The 22,102-nt window shown below is 42.3% G+C and overlaps 1 protein-coding gene across 1 annotated transcript in view; it reads left to right on the top strand.

Annotated features, from left to right (window-relative positions):
- CALN1 (calneuron 1) overlaps positions 1-22,102 on the top strand; it is a 452,243-nt gene that overhangs the window by 181,941 nt on the left and 248,200 nt on the right. The window contains exon 3 of the mRNA XM_027861507.1: positions 12,824-12,967. Coding sequence (XP_027717308.1) covers positions 12,824-12,967 — 144 coding nt within the window. The remainder of the gene's footprint in view (positions 1-12,823; positions 12,968-22,102) is intronic.

Here is a 22,102-nt window from a genome sequence, read left to right as displayed (position 1 = left end):
TAGATGCCACCTGAGCTAAGCCCTGAAAAATCAAAGGATGCTAAAAAATGGAGATGAGTGGGGCCTTCTAGAAGTCAGTGAGAGCCAGGGCCAAGTTACAGAGATAGAATAGGGAAAAGTCAATTCAAGGAACAGGTACCTAGAACATCTTGGAATGTGGAAATGCATGAGGGAGAGTAATATGGGATGAGTCTGGAAAGGTATGTTGGAAGCAGATTACTCAACAAATGAATCAGTCAGATTATGGAGGGCATTCAATGTGAGGCTGATGAATTGGTATTTTATTAGAGACTCAGTAGAGAGGGAGTACCTGAAGGAAGCTGTGATGCAATATAAAAAGAATTGAGCCTGGACTTCCTGGATCTGCCACGGTGGCTTTGGACAAGCCATTAAGCTTTTTTGGGTTTCAGTTTACCCATTAGTAAAATGAGGCAGTTAATGACCTCTGAGATTTCCTTCTACCGCTGGATCTGTGATCCTAAGATTTTTGAAATTATGTGGTCAGACTTGTGCCATGGGAAGATGATTTGGCAGTTAAGTAGATGAAGACTCAGAGTAGGGAGAGGCTGGAGGTAGAGGTCCGATGGGGACGTTAACACTATCTCAGCCACAGAAAGATCTGGGGGTCTAGCTGTGTGAATGGAGAGAAGCGTCTAAATGTGAGAGATGCTATGGAGGTAGGATTGACAAGGTCGTGGCACTTTGTAAATATTGTCTTTTGTAGAACAATTCAACGTGAATTTTCTAAATACTCTTATGGCCAAAGCTGTGTGATATGGGGTTACAGAGAGAAAGAATGCCAGTCATGGCACTCAAAGAGCTTTCTTTTCATTGGGGGATGGGAAGCAGAAGGGCATTGAATTTATCCTTTGTACCCAGGCTGACAGTCCCATACCCCCTTTCTCCCTTTCCTCCTGCTTCAGAGAACCAGCTCCCTTTGCCGGCTTCAGCCTTCATCCCCCCAAGTTAGGCAGAAAGGGAGCTGTGTGCTAGTCAATCTCACGTGTTGATTGATGGATTGATTGTACTTTAAGGAAGTTCATTTGAAGGAAACATTAGGACAGCCAGGCCTTTGCCTTCTAAGCCATTTATTTCTGACGAGGGAACGAAGGGCTTCCCTTTGTTGTGAAAGAAACTTTAGACATCAGCTGGTGGCTGGTGGATGGGGATTTATCTGGGGAGGGTGGAATGCAGATGGAGACCTGGCGTGCTCGGCTGGACCTGGAGATGAAGGGCACTTGGTCTGTTTAGGATGATTTGGGAGCGTGTTTAGAGGGGATAGTCCATGACCTCACCTCTTTGCTACCCTTATCCTCTTTCCTCCACATGCCCCTGAGGAGGCCGCTGGAGGCTTAGTCCAAGAGTTACTGAGGGTAGAGAAATCTCTGGCTCATTCCTGGCTTCCTTTTTAAAGTTGGTATTTTATTTTAACTGTTTTATCAATGTTCTCATCTTTCTTTCTTTCCTTCTCTTTTTCCATTCTTTCTCTCTCTCCTTCCTTTCCCTTTCCTCTCCTCTCCTCTCCTTTCCTTCCTTCCTGATAAATCCCTCCTACCCCTGCTTCAGTAGAACCCTCAGTTGTAACAAAATGAAATAAATCAAATAGACCCATTGGCCATGGCTGACAAGGTATGCCCCACTCTGTACTTGGTGCCCACCACCTCTGTGCCAAGAGAGAGGAGGGAGGCATGTTTCAGGACTGCACTGATCAGAGTCATGAATCTCCTCATATTTGCTCTTCATTACCTTATTGTGGACATTGCCCTCTTGGCTTTTTTATCAGCACCATCAACTGTGCCCTAGGCCAGATCTACTGTCCAATAGGCCTCTTCCTTCCTGACTTTCTCTTGCCCCTCTTACCTAAGTACAAGGTGCATCCTCTCAACACTGTAGTTCAGGAGACCTGGGTTTGAATCCCACCTTACTACGCTGTGTGACCATGGACAACCTCTTCAATCTTCACTCTCCTCCTTTGCAAAATGGGAAATCAATCAACAAGCATTTATTATGCATCTACTCTGTGCTAGCAACTGACTGTACTAGGCATTGGAAATAATAATAATAATAATAATAATAATAATAATAATAATCTTTGTATTGCCTACCTCACAGAGTTATTGCAAGCTGAAAGCAGTGCACAGATATGAGTTATTACTTTTCCACAACTTCTTCTAACTTAACCTCTCCTTTTTCCAAGTCCCAAGACCCCCTAGATCTATTTTCATGCTTTTTGGTAGCATTTGATGGCTTCAATTTAGCGTTTAAATATCTGATGAGTCTCTTCCTCTACCCTCACCCCTAAGCCCCTGAAATTCTCTCATATTCTTCATCTAACATGTCTTATTTGTATAGACTGGACAGTTTGCAAACCACATTTCTTGGAACAACTATGCGATGTAGGTAGTGAGAGTAATACTATACCCATTTTTACAGATGAGAAAGCTAGAGGTTAAGCAGTTTGCAGGTAGTCACACAACTAATAAGCACATAATGGGGAGAAAGGACTCAAATCCTCATCTTCTGATTTCCTAAGCCTCAGTTTATTTATCTGTAAAATGAGGTGGTTGGATTGTATGGATCTTGAGGACCCTTCCAGCTTCAAATCTATGAACCTCTGACTCTATCATCTCTATGACTCTAGCCATGCCACTTAACTAATCTGGGACTCAGTTTCTTCATTTGTAAAATGAGGGGGTAGGCCCAGAGAGCCTCTGGAGTCACTTCCAATTTCAGGTTTATGTCTCTCTAGCCATTCTACAATGCTTCCTCTCACACATCCTGTACCTCCTATGTGAATCTACCTCTGGTTATGAACCAATCACTGAACATTTATTAAATACCTATCGTGCGCCTCATGGGGCAGCTAGGTAGCATATTGATAGAGTGCCAGGCCTGGAATCAGGGAGACTCCTCTTCCTGAGTTCAAATCCGGCATCAGACACTTACTAGCTGTGTGACCCTGGGCAAGTCACTTAACCCTTTTTGACTCAGTTTCCTCATCTGTAAAATGAACTAGAGAAGAAATGGCAAACCACTCCAGGATCTTTGCCAAGAAAATCCCAAATGGGGTCACGAAGAGTCGGATACAACTGAAATGACTGAACAACAACGTGTCAGGTAGTGGGCTAGGCACTCGGGATGCAAAATGCAGCCTCCAAAAGAGAAACTTTTTTGGAACGGATCCCCTGTCACTAGTAGCATTATTAGTACACAGCTAAAGCTCAGCCTCTGACAGATATAAAAATCCCATGAAGAATAAACAGAGGGTTTGCTCTTGGGTCTAGGGATGTGGCATCCATTCACTGGAGGTGCTAATGATTGCTGTCTTTTAATGGAGCTCATTTAGCCATGACTTCTGGTTGATTCTCCTAAGCCTGGCCTCTATCCAACTCCTGTTGACTTTTGCTAGAGTTCGAACTGTAGCTCTAACATATGCATAGAACACACTTTTTGGTTGCTTCACCAAATGAATCTATCCTGCGTGCCTGCGGTTTCTTGCATGCGGGAGTTTCCTGGAATATCTCCATTCTTGGAGAGCTCTGCAGAGCCCTGGGTGCCTGCTGTTCAGGGAGCAGTCAGGATTGGATCTGGGAGGAACCCATGCTGCAGACTCCAGCCCAGTGAGTCTGTGGATAATTTGTAAGTAGGGAAAGTAACTGGGGTAATGAAAAATAAGTCTCCCACGTTATAAAACAGCCATCATTTTTATCCAAGGCTCTGTCAGCTTTAAAACATTACTGAGAATCCAAGGAGGAGGACAGAAATGGATCCAAGTGGAACCTAACCTTTGAATCTGTGCAACTCTATTTCAGAAAATAACTTATTTCTTACAGGACGTGTGACATGCTATGTCAACTGTCCCCTTTGACGCCCCACTCAGTGAGTCCAATGGGTGCATCTATCCATTCCTGTAGTTCCTTCTAGATCCCTAAAATGAGATAATATTTGTAAAACACTTAGTACATTGTCTGGCACATAGTAGATGCTTAATAACAGCTCATTCTCTTCTTTTCCTAAAATTAATCAATTAGCTGTGTAACCCTGGACAAGTTACTTAACCTTGCTTGCCTCAGTTTCCTCATCTGTCAAATGAGCTGGAGAAGGAAATGACAAATATTCCAGTGTCTTTGCCAAGAAAACCCCAAATGGGGTCACCCAGAATCAGACATGACTGAAACAACTGAACAAGAAAAAATTCATTAACAGACATTTATTAAGCAACTACTCTGGGCCAAGCATTGGACTAATGTCTACCCTACAGAGACAAAAGTAAAACATTTCCTGCCCTCGAGGAACTTACCTGGTATCAATTAGTCAGTCAACACGCATTTATTAAGCCCCTACTGTGTCAGGCACTATATTAGTGGAGATATAAAGACAAAAGTAAAACAGACCCTGCCCTTAAAGAGTTTACGCTCAATCAATCAACAAGCATTTATTAAACACCTAAGATATGCCAGGCTCTGCACCAAGTATTAAAGGTAGAAAGATAAAAATCCTTCTCAAGAAATCCACGTTCTACCAGAATGCAATAAAATTTACCAGGTAATGGAAGTGTCACACACTCTGTAATAACCTGAACCAGGGCTATCATGGTGGCATGTCTATCATTGGGCAGGCTTCCCCAGTAATGGGGGGTGGAGCTCAGTCGTATTAGGTCAGCACCCGTCAGCATTAGATCATCCATCAGATCCTCTCCTAGATGAACTCTTTGTACCTCCCTCCAGAGCATCATGAAGCCCAACCACAGACCAAAAAAACAGACACCTAGAGGAACACAGACATCCTATGCAAATTCCTGCCTGTCTTTCCCTGTAGGTACGGCAGTCAGGGCCACTCATAACAATATTGAGGGAGGTGTGATGAAACCCAGTCATCCTCATTCCAGGTCCAGGCCTCTATCACTCAGCCTCTCACAAATCCCTGGGCCTCCTACTCTACTTCATTAGGTAACAGATCTAGACCTGAAAGGGACCTCAAAGACCATCTAATTCAACCTAATTTTACAGGTGAGGAAACAAAGACTCCAGAAGATTAATTTTAATGGTGTCATACAGATAGTAAATATCAGATGTGAAATTTGAATCCAGGACCTCTGTCTCGGTAACCAGTGCTCTTTCCATTGCTATCTCTTGTTATGAAGCCTCTGACAATCAAGTACGCCTTTGGAATGCATCCCTTTTCACTAATAGAGCTATCAGGATGCAGCTAAGGCTCCAGCTCTGCTGATATAAAAATCTAACGGAGAATAAACAGGAGGTTTGCTCTTAGGTCTAGGAAGGTGTCAGCCATTCCCTGGCACTGCTAATGATTGCAGGCTTTTAACAGTGCTAATTTAGTGATAACTTCTAGTTGCTTCTCCCAAGCCTTGACGTTACCCAAAGAATGTTGACGTTAACTGTAAAGTGAAGTTCAGCTGTAACACACGTTGTTTTGCTGCCGATGGTGATTTCAGGGATTGAATCTGCGCTGCGGGCCTTCAGTTTATTAGCAGGCTGGATGCTTGACCAGAGCTGGCTTTACCTGGCCATTCACTTCCCTGTTCTCTTACCTGCTTCACTGTTTTTTCTATCACAGACCTAGAGGTGGAGAAAAGGGAACTCAGAAGCCAACTAGTCTAATCCTTTTGTTTTTTTTAATCCTTTTATTTTTCAAATGAGTAAACTGAGGTCTAGACTAGTTAAGTGACTTACCCAAGGTCATACACATAGTAAATGTTAGAGGTGGGATTTGAACCCTTCATTTCCCTGAAGAGAGTATAAAGCTAGCTTATATGCTAGAGGGGTTCATAGGCTTCAGAGCTGGAAGGGACTTCAGAGGCCTTAGTCCAAATCTGCCCATTTTAAAGATGAAGAGGGGCATCTAGGTGGTACAGTGGATAGAGCATTGACCCTGGATTCAGGAGGACCTGAGTTCAAATCCGGCCTCAGACACATAACACGTACTAGCTGTGTGACCCTGGGCAAATCACTTAACCCCAGGGCCTAATCAAAAAAAAAAGAGACTAGATAATTAAAGATGAAGAAAATGAAGCTAAGAAAGGAGACATGTCTTTCCCAGAGTCACACAACTAGTAAGTATGCAGAGTGGGTGTGGGATTCTAACTTAGGTCTTTCTGACTTCCAATCCATGGCGCCCCCCAGATCTTCTGTCTCCAGATCTAATACTGCAGGGGCTAGAGGCAGGGGCCCTGAAGCTTGTCTGCAGTGAAAGACCCCAGCTGGATTCCTCAGCCACTATAGCCATTAGGAATCTTGGAGAGGCAGATAGTCAACACTACTGAAGAATTAAAAAAAAAAACTAAAACCCCCCCACCCAATGCAAAGGGCTAAAATAAATCTGAAAAAATGGGGGCCTTTAAGCCTGAGGAAGTGAATAAATAAATCCCCAAGTGAGAAAGCCAGCAACCTTGCTAAGCTGCTGCTGCTAATGTTCTTCAGGCCTGACTTTCAGAGCCTGGGGAAACCGTGTCTGGTGACCACGTCTGCACTTAGTGTAGGCAAACTATCGCCAGAGGCAGTTGAGGCCTGTCTGCTCTGACTTCCCTGCCTAGTTTTATGGGCATATTTCTTACACACTGTACTACTATAAGGAAGTAAAACCAGGCAGACGTCATGTGTTGTTCCCAGACTGAAGGCCACACTTCTCTGTAACTAGTCTTGGGTTTTCCTGTGCTTTCCTTCCCCAGGCAGGATTAAATCTCCAAGAGGCCTCTTTAATGGATTTAAGGTTCTTTTTGCTCCCTTACATTCCTCCTACCCCCACTCCTATTTAAAGGGGAAATGAATTTAGTGAGCACTGTCTGCTTTCCCCCAAGCTTGAGAAGTTTTCTCAATAAGGGAGGCAGAAATATTGGAGAAAAGGAACTCAAATCTCAGTCAACTTCTGGGGTCCAGAATTATGTCCTTTAATTGAGCCATAGTCCCCAAAGTACAATGTCAAGTCTTAGATGGCCCTAGAGCAGGTCACGTGTAGGATCTTACATAGATTTAGAAGTCAGAAGGGATGAGGTCACCTTGTCCAATCCCCTCATTTTACAGAGGGCACAGAGACCCAGAGAGGGGAGGACCCAGTGCTTAGCACAGTGCCCGGTACATAGTAGGTACTTAGTTAATACTTGCTGACTTGACTTAGAGTGACTTTCCCAAGGTCACATAACAAATTAGGGACAGAGCTGGGCTAGAACTCAGAGGCCAATGTTATCTCCACTATATCACCCTGCTTCCTCGTTCAGTGGTCTTCATAACCATCATCAGTGTATGTTCATTGATCTGAACTATATAATTATAATGACCAGGCTTACCTTAGAGAAGAATTGAGAATATATACCTCCTTTCTCTCCCTGGGGAGCTAGGGTAATATGGATGCGGAAAACAGGAAATATTATAATATGTGGTTGGTTTTGTTGAAATACCTTTTTCCTCCTTCCTTAATCTTTGTTACAAAGGATGGCTCTATGTGGAGGAAGGATATACAAGGCAAACGAAAGTGACATAAAAACAAAGATAACAATCAACAAGTCTACTATTAAATACCTACTGTGTTCTAGGTACTGTGTTAAGCACTAGTTATTCCAAGATGAGAAGGGAACAATTCCTGCCCTGAAAAAACTTTCATTCTGTGGTTGTTCAGCCCTGTCTGACTCTTCAAGACCCCATGGACCACACTGTCCATGGGGTTTTCTTGGCAAAAATACTGGAGTAGTTTGCCATTTCCTTCTCCGATGGATTAAGGCAATCAGAGGTTAAATGACTTACCCAGGGTCACCCAGCTAGTAAATGTCTGAGGCAGGATTTAAACTCAGGTCTTCCTGACCCCAGGTCCAGCACTATCCACTGAGCCACCCAGCTGCCTCACATTCTGTGGAGGAGGCAATAAATACCTTGAGACAGAGGTATGTACAAATAGAGACAAAATAGAGAAAAGATGATTTTGCAGAGGAGGACATTAGCAGCCAGGTGGGGGGAGATTAGAAAAGGCTTCATAGAGAAAGTAGCAACTGAGCTGTGTCCCCACCAGGGATTGGTTCTCAGTGATGAAAGGGAGGAGGGAGTGCATTCCATTTACCGGGGAATGATCAGCCCAGAAACAAGACAGGAAATAGAGTGCGGTGTATGAGGAACAGTAAGAAGGTCAAGGTCATTGACTGGATTGTAGATCGTGTGAAGGGGAATAATTGTAATAGGACTGGAAAGTTAATTGGGCATATATTTTAAAGAGCTTTTAATGCCAAACAGAGGAGTTTATATCTGGTCCTAGAGAGGCATAGCAACCCTGGAGTTTAATGAGAGGAGGAGTGACATGGTGAGACATACACTTCAGGAAAATCACTTTGGTATCTCTGAGAAGGATGAATTGGACTGTGGGGAGACGTGAAGCAGGGAAACTAAGAGGCTGAAGGCAGAGGGAAAGATGGAATGGTAAAAAATGATCAGAGAATAGAATTTCAGAGTCTGTGAACATGGAAGTGGAATGCTTGTGGGTGATGGCAGGGTTAAGTGTATGAACATTTCTGGTGGAGTAGAGGCATATAGATCATGTCTACTGAAAATCTTTTGTGGTACTGGGCTGCTGATAATTGACTGATTCTCAAGCCTGCCTCTGCCCTCTCTGTGAATAAGGAAGGAACCAGGAAAGCACATGCTTGGTGTAAATAGAAGAACAAATTGTTTGTCTATACCTGTGTTAGATACTTTAGGTATATCCATTTTTCATACTTGGGTACATCAATGGATCTGAGATGAGATGGAAAGAATGCTAGGTTTGGGGAATCTGAGATCCTGGGTTCTAATCCTGCTTCTGGCACTTACTACCTGAGTGTCCATGGGCAAGTCTCCTTGGGCCTCAGTTTCCTCATCTGTAAAACGAAGGGTTAGGACTAGATGACCTCTAAGGTCCCTCCCAGCTCTAAATAATGATCCATTACCAATGGGTATTCTTTGTTATATTCATAAGTTCTACATAGAGAATCTATGCAGTGTGCTGAAGCCTGTTAACATTCCTTAGGTACCATTGTAGTGGTCAAGCCATCCATTTATTCAGATCCAGAAGAGACGTGGGTCCTTCATTGTCAACTCATTGGCCAGTGGATGAAGACCTGGTCTTCAGAATATGAAGAGTTAGATCAGTGTTTATAGCTAGTCTAAAAGCTGTGATTCTTAGCCTTGTCTCTTACCTTGTGTATCATTCCACCATTGTCGTCATAGAAGTACAAGTCCTGGTACCATTTTGTATTTTACAAAATTTATATCACAAAGACAAAAAATACACAATTTCTGCCCTCAGAGGAACTTATATTCTATGGGGGAAGCAACATATGCATAGAGAAATACAAAATGTATGCAAAGTGAGTACAAAATAGTTATGACCCAGGGTGTGTGTTTGGTGAGGGGGCAGTGTTAACAGCCAAGAGGATGGTGAAGGGTCTTGTGTTAGATGTGTCACTTGAGCTGGGTCTCAAGGGGAACTAAGGATTCCAAGAGTTGGACATGAACAGGAAAAACATTCCTGGCATGGGGGACTGTTTGTGCAAAGGTGATAGGAAATAGAATGCCATAGAGAGAGAAAAACAAGCCCACCCCTTCTCAGCTCTGGAACCATTGTCAATCAAGATTGCCAATGGTACTGGGAAGTCCATACCAGTCTATATTAGTCATCGTCCCTATGACATTCCAGACTAAAACACTTCTCCCTGGCCACTACTCTTCTCCATGCCCCAATTCCCTCATTAGACTCTGAGCTCTATGAGGGCAGGGATTGTCTCACATTTGGTTACCCAGTGTTTTGCACATAGTAAGCAAGTAATAAATGCCTCCCTGACCAGGGACCAGGTCTGGTGTTTAGTCTTGGCTAGGAAAATATAACTCTTCTTGCTTTTTTTTTTTGGTGAGGCAATTGGGGTTAAGTGACTTGCCCAAGGTCACACAACTAGTAAGTGTCAAGTGTCTGAGGCTAGATTTGAACTCAGGTCCTTCTGATTCCAGGGCCAGAGCTCTATCCACTGCACCACCTAGCTGCCCCAGAAAATATAACTCTTGACCATGTGCCTGGACTCTTTCAGGTCATGGGATTTTCTAGTGGAGTTGGGAGGTGGTCCCTGGGACTTGTTCCTTTGGGGGAGAAAGACATGAGCAATGTCCTAAAGAGGCCAGCCAGACTGCCCACCTGATGCAAGATGTGGAGTCTCTGGAGGGTAGGGGGTCCAGAGCTTGCTGTAGCGGCAGAAATGGGATGGGGGTGATAGTGCACCATCTGTCAGGTCAAACAGGACTTATTCATGCTAGAGTCAAGTGTTCAGCTGGGCTGGAAAAAATTATTGAAGAAACCTTTGAATGAATAAAACTCTTTCTCCTTTTTATGACACTCGTATTGATCTGAGGCTGTTTATAGCTGTAACACAACTGTAAATTAGGAGGATGGAGCCAGAACCACAGCAGGAATCTGGGGCTCCAGACCCTTTCATCACAACTTTTCTAGGACCAGGGAGTTGGAAACTGAAGGCTTTTTCAGGTGCAGGTCCATCCTCTTTTCCTGTAAGATGTCAGTCCTAAGAGACTTGTCTTTATCCCAAGGCTAGGACAGAGCTGGGGGCCCTATGGGATTGTGGTAGGACTAGCCTTGGCAATCTCAGACTCTGTTAGGACTGTTAGGCCTTGAACCCATGGCCTAGTCATTGCCTCTCCTTCTACCACATCCCATAGACCAGGAGTTCTTGACCTTTTTATTTTTTTCTTGGACCTCTTTGGCAGAGTGGGGAAACCTATAGGATGTCTTCTCAAATTCTTATTTTTAAATCACAAAATAAAATAAATGGTATTATAAATGAAACAAATTACATTGAAACAAAGATGCAATTTTTTCCCATCCAAGTTTATAGTCTCTTAGACATCTATCCATAGACCTCTTGGGTGTCCTTACATCCCAGGTTAATAACCCCTGCTCTACAGGGTCAAGGTCACAGGGTAAGGCAGAGACCTGATGAGACCTTTTATTATTTCTCTCAAGAAACCTCACTGCCCCCCATTGGCTCAACAGAAGCAAGGGTTACAGGCAATTTCATACTTTCCTTAACAAAGTTCTGGAAAGATCCCATATAACTTCTAGGGTCTCTCCTTCTATAATGCAAAATATGTCTGTGTTCAATCAATCAATCAATTTGCTGAAAATTTACTAAGCACCTAATAGGTGCTGGGTCCTAGGGACACATATAAAAATGATACAGCCCTTGCTCTCAAGAAGCTTACTTTCTACTGGGGAAGACAGTATATTTACAGGTAAATTCATGCAGGATATATAGGAAATATATACAGGGATGGTTATGAACAACTGGGACAATCAGGAAAGGCCACTGGTAGATGACGAGCCTTGAAGAGATCTGGGGATTCCAGCAGGCAGAGGGGAAGAGGGAGAACATTCCTAGCATGGGACTCTTACCCATCCCTTACGTTTTTTTTTTTTTTAGACTCTGGTTCCTTTCTGCCATCTCAGAATTTCTCTGGGACAGAGTTGCCTGGGAAATAAACAGAACAAAAATGTAAAAGAATGTATGATCCTTGAGTGCAGGAACAGTTTTGTTTTGTATTCTCCAGATCTAGCAATTGATTGATTATCCTTGGGACTGGTTCTGAGACCTTGGTGCAGACGTTTTTCAAGGGTCTGGAGCTAGGGAATCTCTGCTCAGTTTGCTCTCTGTGGCCCTCTGTGGTCAAGGTTGCCCAGGGTTGGAAAGGGTGGGGAGAGACAATGGAATTTCAGGGAACCCTAACTCAGATGGATGTATGCTATCCAGCTAGATTTTCATAGTGATTTTTTACAGAAAAGCTTAATGCATAATACATCAGCCCTCCTCTTTTCCCATTTATATGCCGCAGTCTTAGTGAGTACTCATAGCTGCACTTTCACATCCTCACTGCCTCAGAGGCCTTCCTTGGGTCTGACCTAAAGCCAATTCTCTCTTGTTTAGAGCATATCTATGCAGTAATGAAGGGTGTTAGCAGACAATGTCTGATGGCAACCCAATTAAAAGCCTTTGTCAGTCTGCTCCTCTTTTCTGCCAATTCAACAAACATTTACTAAATACCTACATTTGGGGATACAATGATGCAAACACAATAGTCCCCATGACAAAGAGCTCAGATACCCCTGTAATGTCAGTGCTGAGAGTGTCAGCTAGCAGTTATGACGTGATTACCATGTGCCAGGCACTAAATGCTGGGGATACAGAGGAGCAAAATAAATTGGTGCCTTCGAGGACCTCCCAGTCTAATGGGGGAAACAACATGCAGACAAGTATGGACAAGCTAAATAAATTGGGGAGGGACTTTAGAATATCGAATGTTAAGGATGAAAGGGACCTTAGAACATAGGATGTCAGAGCTAGGTGGGACCTTAGAACACAGGATGTCAGAGCTGGGAGGGACCTTAGAAGACAGGATGTCAGAGCTGGGAGGGACCTTAGAACACAGGATGTCAGAGCTGGGAGGGACCTTAGAACAAAGAATACTAGGGCTAGGAGGAACCTCAGAACATCGAATCCATGATGTTAGGATGCAAAAGAATCCCACACAAAATCCAGTCAAACTCCTCATCTCCACAGATGAAACAACAACAGCAACCAGCCAAAAGACAGAGAGAAGTAGCCCATTCAGGGTCAGGTAGCAAATAAAGGGCAGAGAGGAGACTAGAACCCAGGTGTCCAGTGCTCTCACCTCTATGCCTTGTTCATTCTGAGAGGCACCTTGATTGTAGCAGAAATCAGATAACAGACTAGGAGTCCTCACATGCCTCACAATGATTTGACCCTCTTTCCCTTTCCCCTTTACAGAAATCCGTGAGGCCTTTCGGGTTCTGGACCGGGATGGGAATGGCTTCATCTCCAAGCAGGAGTTGGGCATGGCCATGCGCTCTCTGGGCTACATGCCCAGTGAGGTGGAGCTGGCCATCATTATGCAACGCCTGGACATGGATGGTAAGTCCTGGTCTCATGGAGACCTCCCTTGCCAGACAGCTGGAGCCCTTGGCCTAGGCAAGATCCTGGGCCAGCTGCAAAACTTCCTTCCACATGTGGCCTGCTCAGGCTCAGCAGTCTACTTCTATAGGTCCAGCAACAAAGCTCTTTATTTTATGCACTCATCATATCATCCTTTCCGATTGCTGGGGAATAGTGAAAAAAGAGAAAAAGAGGATGATGGGATATGAGAAGCAGTGAGACAGAGATGTGCTGGGAAATGTTTAACAACTAGCTTTCTGAAAAAAAAAAAGTACCCATAACACACTTTTAAATTTAATCAACATTGTTCACATTTTCATCATCACTTTCCTAAGTCCAGAGACAATCAACAAAACAAAATCAAGCCCTGATTTCTAGCATTTGCTGATTTCCACCTTATAAATGATCACACTGGAAATTTAACAATTAGCTCTCCTGAGTTCTAGCCAGCTCCAACATATTTCTGTTGAAGTTTAATGAAAGAGTATAAGACTGGAGTCAGGAGACCTGGATTTTAGACCTATGTCTACCAGTAACTAGCCATATGACCTTGGGGAAGTTAATTTGTGTTGGTTGACCTTGTTTTCCTCATCTGTTAAATGGGAGAGAGGTTCTTAATCCAATGACTTGCATCTAAGGTGACTTTCAGCTGTTGATTCTACAATCCGTTGTTTCTGTGACATTAACATTTCCCAGAGGACCAGTAGCTGAGGCATTGTGATGTTAGGAACCAGGGCTGAAATGTGGGTGGGATGGAAAGCCTTCTCCTGATGTGGCAAGTCCACAGATCTGTTGGTGTGCTGTTCCTTTGGCTCTGGGTGATAATCTGACTCACCACGGTGTCTTATAGTGATTTGACCTTGCTGTGAGAACCAACAGACTGGCAAGGCTGACAAAGCAAACAAAAAGCTTTTGGGGGGGAAGATGGGGGCAATTCATGCACTTTCATTCCGTTCCATTCAATAAGCATTTATTCATTAACAGAAACAGTGTCCAAAAGGTAAAAAGTTAAAGTCTTGCTCTATTTTACCACGGTCAGACCCCATCTGGGGAGTAGTATGGGAGATGCTGTTTGAAAAAGGTATTTTTTATCAGACTGGAGTATATTCCGAGAAGGTGACCAAGGGGGTGAGGGGATTGGAACCCATGTCAAGTGAGGATTGGTTGGAGATGGGTACGTCATGCATAGTTAGTCAGTCAACAAGCATTTATGTGCCAGGCACTGTGCTAAGCCCTGGGGATACGAGGAAAGACAAAAATCCAATTCCTGCTTTCGAAGAATTCATTTTCTAATGGGGGAGACAGTATGCAAGTAATTATGTACATGTGAAATAATGCAGTGTAACTAAACGTTCATCTCAAAGGGAAGACCCTAGCAGTGGGAGTATGGGGCCCACGCCCTCCTCCCCCCCCCCCATGAAGAAGATGGGATTTACATGGAGTCTTGAAGGAAGTCAGCGAGGAGAGAGAATTCTAGGCATGGGGGACTGTCTGAGGATGCTCCGAGTTGGGAAATTGCATGCGAGAAGAGCTGCATCATAGACGTCTAGGGAAGGGAAATGTAAGAAGACTGGAAGGGTAGGAATGGATCAGGTTGGAAAGAGCTTTTAATGCCAAACAGAGGATTTCATGCTTGATCTTGGAGGGAGTGGGACTTACTGAGTTGTAATCCCATGGTTAGGCCTATATTTTAGGCAGTTCACTTTGTTAGCTATGAGAAGGATGGATTCGAGTCTGGAGAGATGTGAGGAAGGGAGACCAATTGGAAAATCAGTCTATGAAAAAAAGACTGAAGGAGGACAGGATGATTGCATTTGAGTACCAGAAGGGCTGTCACAAGGAGAAAAGTTTAGATTTATTGTGTTTGGCCCCAAGGAATAGGACCAGGAGTAAGGTGAGGGAGTGGTGGAGAAAGATACTTAGGGTTTTTTTTTTTGTTTGTTTATTTGTTTGCGAGGCAATTGGGGTTAAGTGACTTGCCCAGAGTCACACAACTAGTAAGTGTTATGTGTCTGAGGCCGGATTTGAACTCAGGTCCTCCTGAATACAGGGCTGGTGCTCTATCCACCGTGCCACCTAGCTGCCCTGAGAAATATACTTTGGCCCCACATAATAAATAAGAACAAAGAAACCAACTTGCTAAAAATTAGAACTGCTTTAAAGTAGCATGGACTGCCTTGTGACATGGTTAGTTCCCCATCATCGGAGGTCTTCAAGGGGAGGTTAAGTGGCCATCATTGGAGATATTATAGATGGTGCTTCTGTGACTTCTGACTCAAAATCCATCATCTATCGCCTAATCCCACCTAAGGTGGGCATCTCCAGGTGTCCTGATGCATGTCTTGCCACTGGACCCAGATGGCTCTGGAGAAGAAAGTGAGGCTGGTGACTTTGCACAGCCCTCCCTCACTTAAATCCAGTTCACTGGCTTGTCATGGCATCACCTTCCCGATGTCTTGGTCCTTTTCGAGAACGAAGGACAAATAACAATCCCATCTAATGAGAAATCCTCGGTGATGTCATGGGACTTCTACTTTTCCTAGAAGTGGGCCGGGGATGGGGCTGAGAATGTGCGTGGCACAGGCTGAAGCTTCCCAGGCTAAGGACTGGCTTGTTGCCCTTCTTTGTATTCCCAGAACTTAGCACTGTGCCTGACACGTAACAGGTGCTTAATTAATGCTATTAGATTGATTGAACAAACAACTGTGTACATTTCACACTTCCAGAGACGGTACCAACTCTGCTATTGATCTCACTTATTAAGCACCTACTATGTGTCAGGCTCTGGGCTAGGCACCAGGAAGTGCAAAAATGAGAACAACACGGCGTCTGCCCTCAAGGAATTTGTATTATTTTGAAGGAAAATGATATTCATAAAGATGAAGAGATATAAGATATCACATATATATTTTTGTGTGTGTATAGAGAGTCTATAGATAGCGTGTGTGCATGTGTGTATGCATATGTATAGAATTATATGTAGTATACATATATAATATGTGTATATATATACAGAGTATATATTTTATTTATATCTCTATATGCATATATGTGTATATAGAGAGAACATATAGTGTGTACATGATACATAGACAGTGTGTATAGTATAGGTATAGAATGTATATATAGTCCACATATATAGTATGTGTATGTGTGTATATATACATATATAGAGAGAGAGAGACAGAGTATATATTTTATTTATATCTCTATATGTATATATGTGTATAGAGAAAAAATATATAGTGTATACATAATATATAGACAGTGTATATAGTATAGGTAGAGAATGTATATATAGTCCACATATATAGTATGTGTGTGTATATATATACAGAGTATATATTTTTATTTATATCTATATATGTATATAGAAAGAACATATAGTGTGTATTATATAGAGACAGTATATAGAGTATATGTGTATATGTAAAGAATGTATATATAGTACATATATGTGTGAATATATACAGAGAGTATATAGATATTTTATTCCTATATAACATATGTATGTACATATATAGAGAGTATATGTAGTGTGTATTATATATAGAAAGTATATATATTATATATATAGAATGCATACATAGCACACACAGAGTATGTATATATATACACAGAGTGTATATATATATTTTTATATATATACATGTATGTATATGTGTGTGTATGGGTGGAGAGGGGAGAGAGACAGAGAGAGAGACAGAGAGGGAGGGGGAGGGGGTGAGCAGTACCAACTGTGGGGATAAAGATGGGTCTTGGGTAGGAAATGTCCTTGAGCAGAGTCCTGAAGGAAGGTTGGGATTTCAGAGCCAGAAGTACGGAGGAAAGTGTTCCAGGCCTGGAGATCAGCCTGTACAAAGGCTTTGAGATGGGAGAGGGAGTGTCCCCGTAGGGTGGACAGAATGGAATATGAAGTACGTAAGGAGGAGTAATGTGAAGTGAGGGCAGGTTGAAGACAGATTGTGAAGGGTTCTAAAAGCCAAAACAGAAGAGCTTGTATTTTATCTTCAAGGCCAAAGGGAGCTTTTAGAACTTCCTGAGCTGGGGAGTGGAATGTGACCTTGTCCAAATCAAATTCCTTCTTGGTGCCTTCTTTGCCTTCTCTGGAACATAAAAGGGTTGAACTATATGAACCCTAAGATTCCTCCCAGTTTTGGTATTCTGTGACCATAGGATTTAGTGTAGAGTGGAAAACCTCTTAAAAACATACAAAAAAATTCTGTTGTTCTTTTTGCTAACTTCTCAGTAAACATTTGTTATCCGTGAGTAAGACGTTTATTAAAAAGCATTTGCCTTTCCTTCAAAGTGTGGTTTCCTTGACATTTTATTTTGGTTCCTACAAAGGATCTGTAACATAAACATATGCAAATCATCTATTAGGATAAATTTAATTATCACCTAATTTGGTTAGTCAGGGACCTAAGTGAATATATACAAACTGAGGCTAGGCTGAATTTTTAAGATAAGCTGAGATCTACTCCCAAGAGGCCAGAGACAGAAAGTTCCCATGAACACCTGGGAAATATTTATAATGAGTAATTTTGTAGCAGCAAAACACTGGAAACAAAGTGGGTGCCCATCACCTGGCAGATGGCTAAACAAATTGTGGTATATGTGTGATGTATAAAAAGTTCGAGAGACGATTTCTAGGTAATTAGTCACTTTATTAATGATGCTAGCAATAATTAATAAAAGGGTCAGTGGCACTCTCGAATGCCAAAGACCCCTCATGGAACCTACTCGATGCTTACATGCTCTTAGAAGAGTGGGTATTCCTCAGGGTGGCAATTGACTCAGATTGGTTAACGACTAATGACAGAGAATGAATATTATAATGAGAGATGGACCTATTCTAATGAGGAGCTGAGTTACTGTGACTTTGATCTGGTCATTTACTTTCAAATCATTCCCAGCCCTGGGCAATGTAGCCAAATGATTCACCCAACTGCCCAAACCTGTCTGAGTGGAACTCAAGGGCTGGAATTCACCTTAGGTTAAATTCATTGTAATGGTTTTTCTAATTGGGTGAGGCAACAACTCCATTTAGATAAAATAATCCAGGTGGGGTAAATTCTTGGGATCTCCTTGATAATTTGTTATTTAATAATCATTTCTCATTATTGCACCCTATGAAATGTGAAGAATTCAGAGAGACTTGGTAAGACTTGTGAGTTGATGGAGAGTGAACGACAAAAGCAAAACCAAGCGGACGTTGCACATTTCCAGTGATGGGAAAGGCAGCAGCGGTAATACACGTGAGAACTCTCTGATGAATGCCAAGGTCGATCTTGACTCCAGAGGACTATTGATTAAGTGTCTCTCTTTTTAGGTGGAGAGGTGGTGGCCCCAGCTACAGAATGAGGTGTATACATTGTTAGAACCTGCACAATGAGTCATTTTCTTTTGCTGAGCTGTGTTTCTTTGCTGTAAAGGAGGACTCTGTTGGGGAAGGTTATTAGAAAATTAGAGCAATGTAGAAAAAAAAAGATCAAGAAAACATTTTTTTTTTTTTAAAATAATGTCTGAAAATGAGTTAGCACCAAAATTAATTGGTAATCTTTTTTTCTCCCCCGAGTATCCAGGTTCTGGGAAATCACTTGAGGAGGTTTGATTAGCTGTCTTGTTTAACTCATGCAGGAGTCCTCTAGGTCTCCTCTAACATTATGGGGTGTTTTCAGTTGGTCTATAGACAAATTGGGTCCTAATTTCACCTTTTCCTCCTAGCTTGGGGAAATGTGCAGATGGTCCTCAAAGATGCAGCCCTTTCAAATTAAGGTTCCCCATTGGCATCCAGCAACAGGGGGCTCTATGGTCACAGGGCCAAGGAAAGGAATGTTTGGGGCAATGCTTTTCCAGGTGGGTCTAAGTGGGGCTACTTATGATTACACGTGCGCAACAAGAGACTTCCGTAACCTGAAGGAGTGTGCTAGCGGGACGACTTAACCAGAGCATCTGGGCATGGTTAGGAGGGAGTGGAGCTGTCTCACTGGTGGATTAACCACACACATTTCCCCCTCTGGGGACCTGTGCCGGCTCATGCCCGATGGTGAAGTCATACCACTGGCAGTAGACTGGGCTGAAATTAGTCTGAGGCTGAGCCGCATAAGGATTTCATTAGGGAATACCTTGGGAGTCTGTTTATATTACAGGCTGCAGCCTCTCTGACTGCCTTTAAGGGCTGGCTTGGATTTTATGGACACAAATCCCATGAGGGTCAACCAGGGTTAGTTTCTAATAAGTATCCCATTTGCTAAGGAGATGGATGGGTTAGAACAGTGTGGCAGAGTTTCCATTTGGAGTCTTAGCCAACTTATTTTAAATAGCTGAAAATGATACTGGGTATAGTTATGTCTTCGCCTATGTGTTGGTAAGCATTAGAAGAGAAATATAAATGACTAGGTAGGACTAGCGCCCAGTTCAAAGTGTCATAGCTCAATCATAGTTTTCAGAATCTCAGAATTTTTCTGTTGGAATAGAACTCATTGACCATCTAGTTCAACCTATACCTGGATGGAACTGCCGGTATAACAGAGCTAAGAAGTGGTCTTCCAGGTCTTGCCTGAAGACCTCCATGGAGAGGGAAGCTGCTGCCTCCCCAGGGAGCCCATTTCCTTTTGGACAAGCACTGATTGTGAGGAAGTTTTTCCTGACATCCAGCCCAAACTGGCTGCTTTGCAACTTCTCCCCACTGGGCCTGATTCTGTCCTAAGGGGCCAAATCAAACAAATATAATCCCTCTCCTACCTGACAGCCTTTCAAATACTTGAAAACAATTCTCATTTTCCCCGGAGTTTTCTTTTCTCTAGGCTAGACATCCCTATTTCCTTTAGCTGAGCCTCGAGACAGGAACTCAATGACCTTTGTCATACTGGTTATCCTTTGAGCCCTTTCCAGCTTATCAACTTTCATCTCAAACTGTGATCCTCAGAACTGAACATAGGATTCTGAGCATAGCACTATAGATATGGTCTGACTAGGGCAGATTGCATAGGGTCTGTCATCTTCTATTCCAGGGAAGTTTGCCTCTCTTAAGGCAACCTAAGGTCACATGAGCTTCTTCTGGCTGCCATCATTGACTCTCATTGAGCTTGGACTCCACTAAAGACCCCAGATCTGTTTCAGAAAAACTGTTGCCTAACTATGTCACCATCACCAATCCTGTTCTTATAAGCTGATTTTTTGAGTATAAGATTTTACATTTATCTCTGTGGAATTACATCTTTTTTTTTGTCTTTAAAGAAACAGATTTTCTATATTGACATCATCTTAATTTCTGAATTTATCTTTCTCTACTTTTCTTTTTTTTTTCCTTCTCTACTTTTCTACCCAGGAGTTGTACAAATAATTTTTAAAAAAGAAAAAAAAAGTATTTGGCAAAACCAATCAAGCTGTGTGACCCTGGGCAAGTCACTTAACCCCATTGCCTAACCAAAAAGAAGCATTCAACAAATCAACAGAGTTTGATAGAATGAGCATATTCTACAGTCATGGTCCCCTACTTTTGCAAAGAAGGGAGGGGGTTGTATTTTCTCAACCCTTCTTAAGGGCTAATGGTCATTACAATTACACAGCATTCAATGTCATTTTAGGGAGTTAAATTACATCTTATTAGATAGGCCTCAGTTCTCTAATCTGTCAAAATCTTTTTGAATCCTGCTTCTGTTGCCCAGTGTGTTAGCTATCATCTGTAAATTTGATGAATGTGCCATCCATGTCACGTATCAAAATGCTGGCACAGGGCCAAGCATAGATCCCTGGAGCACTCCCTGGAGACCTTCTGCCTTATTGAGATTGAACCATTAGCAACTACTCATTGAGTAACAAACATATTTATTTGTCATATGACCATCTAACCAGTTCCTAACCTAATTGTATTATTGACTAGTCCATATCTCTTTGTTTTCCAATCAGTCAACAAGAATTTATTAAACACTTACTATGTGATAGGCACGATGCTATGACAAAATATTAGATACTTTATTAACTATTTGCTAAAAATCTAATAAACTTTCTCTATAGCATCCTCCTAATCAACTTGTTTAGTGTAAAAAAAAATAGAAATTAGGTTAGGCTGGCATAATTTGTCTTTGATAAAGCTATGCTGGTTCTTTGCAGTTTCTATTTTTTTCTAGATGTTCACTGACCAGGCAGTTAGGTGGCCCAGTAGATACAATGATAGAATTGAAATCAGGAAAACTTGAGTTAAAATTCTCCTCCAAAACTTATCGGCTCTGTGCTCCTGGGCAAGTCTCTCTCTCAGTTTCCTCATCTGTGAAATGGTAATAATAACATTTACTTCACAGAGTTGTTGTGCAGATCAAATGCAATAATATATGCAAAATGCTTTGCAAACTGTAAAATGCTAAATAAATGCTGCTTATTATTGACCTTCTCTTTAATAACCCACTCTAGAATTTTTCTGGGAGCCAAAGTCAAGCTCACTGCTCTTCTCTTTTTTGAAATTTGAGTCAATATTTTCTTTTCTCTAAACCCATAATACCTCTCCTATTTTTCATGATTTTTTTCAGTTGACTCCAGGGGTGGGGAACCTGTGGCCTTGAGGCCACATGTGGCCTTCTAGGTCCTTGGGTGCAGCCTTTTGACTGAGTCCAAGTTTTACAGAATAAATCCTTTTATTAAGGGGATTTGTTATGTGAAGTTTGGATTCAAAGGGCTGCACTTGAGGACTTAAAGGGCCACATGTGGTCTCAGGTTCCCCACCCCTGCCAACAATCCCAAATGCCAGTTCTGTCAGTACCCAAAGCTCTAGTTCATCTAAGCCAGGGGACTTGAATTCATTAAAGACATTTTAGTGCTCTTTTATTATCTCCTTCCTTATCTTGGTTATCAAGTATTCTGTTAGCTCTTTTTATCCAGTCATTTCCATGCAAAAGTCATTCTCCTTGTCAGAGATGAGAAGCAACATGAGATCTGAATAGTTCCAGATTCTTTATGTTGTCAGTTATCTCTGTCTCATCCACCCCAAGCATTCAGCCATTTTCCTTTTCCCACCAAAATGGTGAATCCTTCCTCCTGGTCTTTTTTCAGTCCTTCACTTTCCTCAATAGATTCAGCTCATTGTTCAGACTCTTGACACTGCATTTTTTTTTT

The sequence above is a fragment of the Vombatus ursinus genome, unplaced genomic scaffold, assembly GCF_900497805.2.
Source record: "Vombatus ursinus unplaced genomic scaffold, bare-nosed wombat genome assembly UNPS02014768.1, whole genome shotgun sequence".
NCBI classification, from domain to species: domain Eukaryota; kingdom Metazoa; phylum Chordata; class Mammalia; order Diprotodontia; family Vombatidae; genus Vombatus; species Vombatus ursinus.
Note: the sequence above shows the minus strand (reverse complement) of the source record. Positions and strands in the feature narration are given on the sequence as shown.